This window comes from Diplotaxodon limnothrissa, linkage group LG13, assembly GCF_057381915.1.
Source record: "Diplotaxodon limnothrissa isolate DT_005_m linkage group LG13, D_limnothrissa_male_GT1.1, whole genome shotgun sequence".
Classification (NCBI taxonomy): Eukaryota; Metazoa; Chordata; class Actinopteri; order Cichliformes; family Cichlidae; genus Diplotaxodon; species Diplotaxodon limnothrissa.
Window position 1 is genome coordinate 25,069,865 of NC_140608.1, and position 9,339 is coordinate 25,079,203.

General features: G+C 43.8%; 1 protein-coding gene across 1 annotated transcript; it reads right to left on the bottom strand.

The window, feature by feature from the left end:
- Positions 1–1,725: 1,725 nt before the first annotated feature.
- hcar1-3 (hydroxycarboxylic acid receptor 1-3) lies at positions 1,726–2,682 on the bottom strand. The gene has a single exon (XM_085369683.1). It carries the CDS (start codon positions 2,680–2,682, stop codon positions 1,726–1,728), a length of 957 nt encoding a protein of 318 aa, XP_085225809.1.
- Between the last annotated feature and the right edge of the window lie 6,657 nt (positions 2,683–9,339).

The window sequence follows — 9,339 nt, forward strand, 5'->3', positions numbered from 1 at the left end:
TTAACGAACATCATTTGTTATCCAGGGCTCCATTTATTATGTTAAGTAAACGTCTCTGATCAGCAGGATGCCCTTTGAGGAGTTAAATAATTAATAACAAATTATGTGGTCGGCAAATCACAGCAAGCTAAATAACTGAACTTCATGAGTTATGTATTCTTTCCTCATTTGTCTGAACAAACTTTGCTTTGTTCTTATCACATATCTGAGAAGAGAGATTCCAGCTTCTTCCCACTGTTGAAAACTTTAAATTCGTGCAGGTACATGTGAGTTTGGGGTTTGGGCCCATTCAGGATTTTCTCTACTATTGCCAAATGTCTGCTGGAAAAGATTCTTATCCCTGTCATTCTTCTGCTGAGTAAAGTGTGTGTGGTTGATGGATGGAGGTCTGGGAAAAACAGAAAAAATGAACGTTCATGTTTTACTGATTTTATTATATCCACATTGCAGGATGAACACAGGTACTTCAATGGCGATTGGAGTACCTGTGAAAGAAACAGTGCAAACATACAGCAGAACAACCTGACCTGCAAGAGGCCGTTAATCACCCGAAATCTTTAACTCGTGTCAAAAGTATTAAAATCATCGCCACACAAAATTACAAGTTGCTTCGACAGTGTGTAAAGCAGGATTGTAGGGATGTTTAACTCAGGCAATGTGTGTCTTATTTCCTGATTTCTTTATTTGAAAGACAAGATTTTCCATGCTACTCTCTAAAGAAAGCAGGCACTTTCATCTGGTTCTGTCAGAATATGTGTTCTAACATATACATTTGTGCAACAACACAGAAGCGGTGAAAAAATCTAGACTACCAGTACAAAATGCAATTTGGAAACAGCAAAAATATGCAATAGTGCACTACAGTAGCAAGATGGTGCTTTGACCAGTATCCCACCTCTACACACTTCTGCATCGTCCCATATTCTTTTATCATCTTCTTGCTACATCATTCTACACGCTTACTGCTCTTCTGGTTTCGTGGAGTGATAAACTGTTTACCAAAACATTATCCTCTATGTTGGTGAAGAAACTGTTGACTCAAGCTTGAGAAATGTGCTCTACAACAGCAATAATTGTGGCATTTATGGGCTTGGCAGGTTTTGACAGTTAGATAGGCTCTTCCACATGTGTGGACTTACAAAATGAAAAATGGAGTCACAAAGGTGTATACAACCAAACTTTGTTCAAATTGTAGACAGCTTATTCTTGCAACATTCTCCTTAATGTCAAACAGCATTTACAAACTCCACCAAAGACTGAAAAGCGTTTCACACGCTGTTTTGACAGCTTGACAAAACAGCTTGTTTTGTCGAATGTGTGCTGTACGAATCTGAAAATACACATGGAGAAGTTAGTGGCAGTTAGTGGCTCTTGGCAAGAAACACTCTCCCCACATCAGTCACTCATCTTTAACATAGTAAGAAGGTGATTTAAGCTAGCTTTTTCTCTACTTAAATTTTCTCCACTGATGTTTTATCTAACAAGCGTTAGCTAGTTTATAAACTTGTCTATTTCAGCTAAGCAGAAGGTAGTTTGGGGGATGCCGTTATATAAAGTTTGCCTAACAGTGTTTTTTTTAGTCAGTAACAATATATGAACCAAACAGTTCATGGACTCCTCACTCGTTACTCACAGAAGTCTTCAGAGTCTTTAGCATCTTGCACACATGCTGCTTCCAGTCTTCCATTGAAGCAGACATTCATTGTATTTCAAAATCTTTGCCTTTCAGCTGTTGGGGACTCTCGTGCTAACCGGTCTGAAGATCTTCTTGAAGCAGATGGAGGTCTTGAGGGCATCACGAAACATGGAGCTGGAGAAAGCGTAGACGATGGGGTCCAAAGCGCTGTTGAGGTAGGTTAACACGATGCATATCATGAAAACCTGGGTTACATTAGTGTAGGACTCGCAGTCATGGGGGTGGATTCCCTTGATGTAGGCCGCCGCTAGGCCTGTGATGACGCTTGGCATGAAGCACAAGGTAAACACCAGAATGATCACCATGACCGCTCTGATGGCCTTCCGTCCCTTCAGCTTCCTGCCTACTCGCTGTTGGCGAAGCCGGCAGACTATCTTTGCTGAGCAGAAGAGCAGCAAGAACCAGGGCAGGAGGAACTCTGCAACAAAGGCAATGTAATGCAGCTTAATCGGCACAGGGTCTTCTTCATAGGAGTTGAAGCTACGGCACTTGCCACTCGCCTGGTGGAAAAGGTTAGCGGTCAGCAGCGGAATCCCGCGGACCACCACAGCAGCCCAGATCAAGCCCGCGAGCCAGCCCGCCTTTACTGAAGTCATTTGGCTGATGCAGTGATGTGGGTGGACCACCTTAAAGTAGCGATCAAGTGCCACCGCTGTCATGAATCCAATACTAGCAGAGCGATTGACAGTCAGCATGAAAAGGCTGATTCTGCACCAGACCCATCCAAACACCCACTTCCCTCGCAGGTGGGTGTCGATGCGGAAAGGCACGTTGATGAGGACCAAGAAGTCAGCAAGAACCAGATTGAAGAGGAAGAGGGTGTGAGGTTTCCATGACTTCATGCAACAGCAGAAAATCCACAAAGATACTATTGTTCCCGGCAGGCCCAGTATCTCAATTATCAAGCCTATTTCCATGAACATATTTTCTTTATTATTTTTCATGTGCCCGCTGCAGTGCAGTGAAGAATTATTTACTGCCTTCATTTCAGCTACGTGCCTTCTGAGCTCTTTGGTTTATCCGTACTTCCTTATTTTCAGCAGGTCATGTGTTCTTTCATAAAAGAGAGAAGTGCAAAGAAAATAATTTTTTCCTTTTATTGAACATTTTGTGAAATACTAGCACACACACCTGAAACTTTACACATCCTTCTGTTCTACCTTATTCGTCTGTTTCCCTTTAGATGAAAGCATCTATCAGTAATATATATATCTGAAGCCAAACTTGAATACAGTAACTAGTTTATTGTTAGAAGCTTTCGTCTAACTTTTTGGAAGAAAATAAAGAAGCTCATTTAATGATTTCCATTTATGCATACCATGTAGTTATTTGTTTTTTAAACTTCAGTGCGAATCTCCCATGCAGTCTAACAAAGCAGTTTGCAAACTGTGTAAGTTATGAAAATGATTTCATAAAAGATACATTTTCCTTTCTATGTAGCGTAGGATTAACCATTAAAAAACACCAGGATTCATGTTAGACTAACAACTTTTGTTTTTAAAAGTTGCCATGGCAGCATTTATGTGCACACCGTGGATAACAAATAATCATAATTTATGCCCTGCATTCTAAACAGATATAAAGTAGAAAGTTTCATACTCACCAGCAGTCAACACTGACTCTTTGCTTTCCGTATGAGAAGACGGCGATGTGTCTTCAGCTTGTGCAGTGAAAGTGATATGATGTGATAAGATCCTTGGCAGTTTATAACTGCTGTCTTTGTCTGAGGGCTTGTTAGAACTTGTGGGTTATGAGTGCTCCAGAGAAGTGGCTCTGCAGCTGAACCACTTCTGCTATTATAGACGGTGACGTGTAATAAGCACCTTTATGACATTTTTCTTGACATTTTATGACACACAATATGTCAGGAAATTGTTTAATAATTAATATTTTGAGAGAATCGTAAATTATGACATATGACATTATGGGGAGATGATACCTTTCTTTTTGTTTGCTTAGTGGGGGAAATGTGGGAAAGACTATCCAGGGCCCTAACAGTAGGAGGGGCCACGGCAAGCTTGGAATGCAAAACATTTGTTTTTATTTTTCATTTTTTTTCTACACAGTTAGTATGTGACTTAAATTGCTATAAATTGCCTCCCTACAAATGGCAGAAAATGTGTTTAGTCCACTCTACACCTGGTCTCTCCTTTAAAGTACAGCTAATTTACTCTATCAAGGTGACTGTTGCTATGTCATCTCAAGGAAACAGTTTCAGACTATAAAACTAACAAGAAGACAAAAGAAAGGAGATTTCTTTCAAAACAAGAGTGACCATGTTGACTAGTGTAACTGTGAGCAGTTATTAAAGATAGGGAGCCAATGTAGCTGTGCCACTACCAAAATAACCCAGCACAAAACCATGACGAAACGACTTTCATTTTATAAACAGCCAGCGGAGCAGCAGCAGATCCCTCTCTAAACAATGTGACATAAGGTGAGCTCATATAGTGGCAACTTAACGTTAGTCCAAGCAGTCGTTTGTACACTTAGATTTTCAGCAGTAAGCTTAGCAAGACTTCCACAAAGTAGCTTTAAATGTTATTTTAATAGTTCTCAGCCGGTGTGCCATGAGGTAAGCAGAGGATTTTGAGGAAGCCAGTGCATTTCAGCGTGATGAAATGGCATTTTAAAATACCTCAATGACACTGCTTTTTAATATATTAAAAAAAAGATAGGTAGCGTCCAGAGGGCATCCCTGTCAGATGCCTGAACCATCTCAACTGGCTCCTTTTGATGTGGAGGACCAGCGGCTCTACTCTGAGCCCCTCCCAGACGGCCAAACTCCTCACACTATCATTAAGGGAGAGGTCAGCCACCCTTCTAAGAAAGCTCATTTCTGTCGCTTGTATCCTCGATCTCGTTCTGTCAGTCACTACCCACAGCTCGTGACCATAAGAGAGGTGTAAGGACAAGAAAGACATTGTGGACAAAACAAGACACCCCCCATAATCTTTAGTGACAATATTGTAGTTAGTTAAATGGTCTGATTGTTCACATCTGTATTTTCTTTGATTGTGGTAAAATAATGTGTGCCCCAGTCTCCAAAAATGACATAGTGCAGGAAGCGTAGTTATTCCTCCGTTACACCACAAGAGGGAGTATCCCCTAAAATGAGCAGCTCTAGCGGGAGTAAAGAAGCCAGCCACTACCCATAAGGCAGTGCGCCTATAAGCGTTATGTGAGACTGCAAAAGTGTGTAACGCTGTGCTATGTCCATGTATATATTTGCAGGTAAGCAGATACAAGATGGTAAATACCTTAAAATGTGTCTACAGATGAGTCCACGGGGTTGCAGAGAATGTGGGAAAGTTGGCCGTTAATCCCCACTATGTGTCATTAGTGTATAAGTTATTGGTAGCAATGTGAATTAGCTGTGATGCTAACGATTAGCAGCTAGATCTGATTCATTAGTCTGTGTGGAAACCTCGTGGCACTTTTGTGGATTTATACCTGTACCGGGCTGTAATCACAGCAGATGTAGACTGGTGGATCACACTACCTTGTGTTTATGTTTATTTCATTGTTCCACTGTAAGAGATATTAGTGATTTGAGTTTAAACACTACCCATAAGGCAGTGCGCCTATAAGCGTTATGTGAGACTGCAAAAGTGTGTAACGCTGTGCTATGTCCATGTATATATTTGCAGATGCAGTAAAGGCGAACTCACAAAGCCACACTGGTTTCAATTCATTTTAATTCAAGTGTGCAACAAAATTTGGTGGCAGCGGTGGGATCAGCGGTGCTACTGAGAAGCAGTGTGAGATTACAGAATCGTCACCCACAGTATGGAGTTGGAGCAACTGCAAGACCAGCTAAGTGAGAGCTTGCTACAGTTAAGGTCAGACCAACTACAAGAAGTGTGTTTACAAGTTAAAATCTCAATCGGAAAACAGACAAAGAAGCACACGCTGATCAGAACAATAAGTGAAGCAGTTGAAACAATTATTGAAGTGGAGGAAGAGGAAGTAGCACACACATTCCTGGACAGATTAATTAAAACTGTTAAAGAATTAAAGGAAAGAGATGACCCTACACAGGAACGTGAAGAGAGTGTCAGTAGGGATGCGGTTGCATTGGCCAGTCTACAAGAACAATATGCAGCATTGCAACTAAGTTTTCAAACCTCAACAAAAAGGTTAGAGGAAGAAATGGCAAGATTGACAGACAGAATGGCCTCCCAAGAAACTAATCAGGATCTCGCTGCACAGTTACCTACTCGTCCATCACCGTTACCTGCTTCACCAGCAACACAGCCCCCTGAAGTGACTATACGCAGGGAATTTAGAATCAGTGGCCAAATTGGGGAACGGGGTCAGAAAGACAAACTGTCATACTCCAACCTGATTCATCAAATCGAAATGGGACTTAAAAAGAATCACAGCGAAGCTGAAATTATTGAAGCTGTTGTTAGGGCCATAAGCCCAGGCCTAAGTCTTCGTGATATGTTGGAGATTAAAACAGACCTCACCCTCATGCAGCTTCGTACCATACTGAGGGGACACTACAAGGAGGATAGCTCTACTGACCTCTATCATCGGCTGATAAATATCACTCAAGGAAGTAATGAGTCCCCACAGAACTTTCTATTTAGGGCAATAGAGCTGAAAGAAAGACTCCTAGCATCATCAAGGGAGCCAGGAACAGATGAACAATACAGTGTCGAACTGATTCAGAAAAAGTTTCTGCGAGCCGTTGGCACAGGTCTGATTAGCGACAATGTGAAATACCAGATCAAACTCTACCTGGATGATCCAGCAGTCACTGACGATGTGCTGATTGCAAAGACAAATGAAGCGGCCAGCCTTGAGTGGGAGAGGCAACAAAAATTCAGAAAGACCACCCGAGAAATGAAAGTAAGAGAGATAAAAGCAGAGGCACAGTCAGTGCAGGAGGCAACGGTTGGTGCAGTGGGTGGGCAAGACCAGCCATTCTCCACCTCGACAAAAGGTAAAGCTGCTAAAGCACCAGCAACAGTGACACGCAAGGAAACTGAGCTGTTTGATATCATCAATCAACTAAAAGGGGAAATAGCTGAAATAAAAGGAGTGATTCGTGAGTCGCACCGACCTTCTCCCTCACACCGCCCAAGCCTCAAACGTGGCTGCAGGGATTGTCAGGACAGCAATAGAGGAGAAAACTGCGACCACTGCTTCAAATGTGGACAAATTGGGCATTTGTCTAGGGGATGCCGCACCCGGAGAAAACTTCCAGACAGGGCAGAGCAGATTGGTATGTCAGCTAGCACGGTGAACCCACGCCCGTCACCCTCTTTTCAGCTACTAAACCAAGGTGAGCAACAACAAGATGTTCACAAACTCTTGACGGACAGTATAAAACATTTGGAGACAAAAGCAGCAGCCGCCACACCAGATAAGAGGAATGAAGCGGTCTCCGTCAGCCTCCTCTCCCCAAAACGAAGAGCCCAGCTCCTCAATCTTATAGGGAGGAAGCACCTGATCACCTGCCTGCTTGAGGGAGTAAAAACCGCAGCGTTGTGGGACACGGGATCACAGGTTTGTCTCATAAATGAAAAATGGAGACAACAGAACATCCCACACCTCAAAGTTAGGAGTTTAACTGAAATCATTGGGCCTGGTATATTAGATGGGAGGGCAGTAAACCAGACACCAATCCCATTTTCCGGGTGGGTTGAAATCAAATTCAGGTTGCCCACAGAAGAGGCTGCGCAGTTAGAACTTCTCGTGCCAGTATTAGTAGCTCAGGAAGACGGGGTGGCGGAGGAGCCAATAATTGGCTTCAACGTGATTGAATACATGCTAGAGAGGGGAATAGAGCCACCTCGTGCTGTAACAGAAGCTGTTAGCACAGCATTCTCCATTGACTGTAAGAAAGCTGAGGTCTTTATAAAGGTGATGAAGAGTGGAGACGATGGGCTAGGTGAGGGCAGAGTGAAGACTGGGAGAGAATTAATGAGTATCCCACCTGGTCAGACAAGAGTGGTCAAGTGTAGTGTGAGAGCAGGCCCACTCCCAGCAGGTCAAGATGTACTGTTCGAGCCCAGCCCCTACCCTCAGATGCCAGAGGGATTGGAGGTGCAAGAGGGCGTTGTCCATTTACAGCAAGGCAGCTGGTCCCGTATGAGCCTCCCAGTCACTAATACCAAAGCTTATGAGATCATACTGCCTCCGAGAACTGTTTTGGGACAAACTCAGAGGGTTCGAACTATTTACCCAGCAAACACAGTGACAGTGGAAATAGAACAATTGGGAACAACAAGATCTACTGTAGAAGCAACAGCTACACCTCCAGCTAGCCAAATTGGGGAACAGGAAAACAGAACAAGAAGCAACAGTGAAGGTGTTTGGGACCCCCCAGTTCCCCTCGACCATCTCTCTCCGGCACAGCAGCTGAAGATCAGGCAGCTATTAAGGGAGGAGAGTAATGCCTTTGCTCGTGATGAACAGGATGTTGGCAATATCCCCTCACTGCAGCTTAAGATCCGCCTCAGCGACCCCACACCTGTCCGCCGAACATATATATCAGTGCCTAAACCACTTCATAAAGAAGTAAAAGAATATTTGGAAGACTTGCTGAATAGAGGGTGGATAAAGAAATCAAAATCCCCCTACTCCAGCCCCATCGTATGTGTACGAAAAAAGGATGGCGGCCTCCGCTTGTGCTGCGACTATAGGGAGCTAAATATGAAGTCAATCCCTGACCGCCATCCCATACCACGCATACAGGATATGCTCAACACATTGAAAGGGAGTTCCTGGTTCTCGGTCTTAGACCAAGGGAAGGCTTATCACCAGGGCTTCCTGGAAGAGTCAAGTCGCCCTCTCACAGCATTCATCACACCCTGGGGATTGTATGAATGGGTAAGAATTCCTTTTGGGCTGTCGTCTGCACCGGCAGAGTTTCAGAGGTCGATGGAAGAATGCCTTGCAGGGCTGCGGGACGACACATGTCTGCCTTACTTGGATGACAACCTTGTTCATTCAAAAACATTTGAGGACCACTTAAATGATCTAAAGCAGGTCCTGCAGCGTTATCAGAGCCATGGAGTGAAATTAACACCCAGGAAATGTGAACTGTTCAAAAATCAGGTGAGATTCCTGGGGAGGTTGGTAACTCAAGATGGTCACACCATGGACCCCGCTGACATTGCGCCTGTCCAAGCCTTAAAACAAAGGAACCCCACCACCATTGGGGAAGTGAGGAAGCTGTTGGGATTCATCTCATACTATCGCAACTATATTCCTAACTTTTCGCGCATTGCAAAGCCACTCTATGACCTGCTCTCCTCAGAAAAGCCAGGGGAAGGGAGAGTCAGGGCGTCAAAACACAATAAAAAGACAAAGAATCAAGGGGGTCAGCTACCATCCTCTCACCCAGTGGCATGGTCAGCTGAGCATCATCAGGTGGTCTGTCAGCTCGTCAACTTCCTCATTCAGCCCCCCGTTTTAGGTTATCCTGACTTTGAGCAACCATTCATCTTACACTGTGATGCATCACAGGAGGGACTTGGAGCTGTGCTTTACCAAAGACAAAATGGGAAGCTAGTGGTTATAGCATATGGGTCTAGGACCCTTACTGCCCCAGAGAAGAACTACCACCTTCATTCAGGGAAGCTGGAATTTCTTGCCATGAAGTGGGCCATATGTGAGAGGTTTAGAGA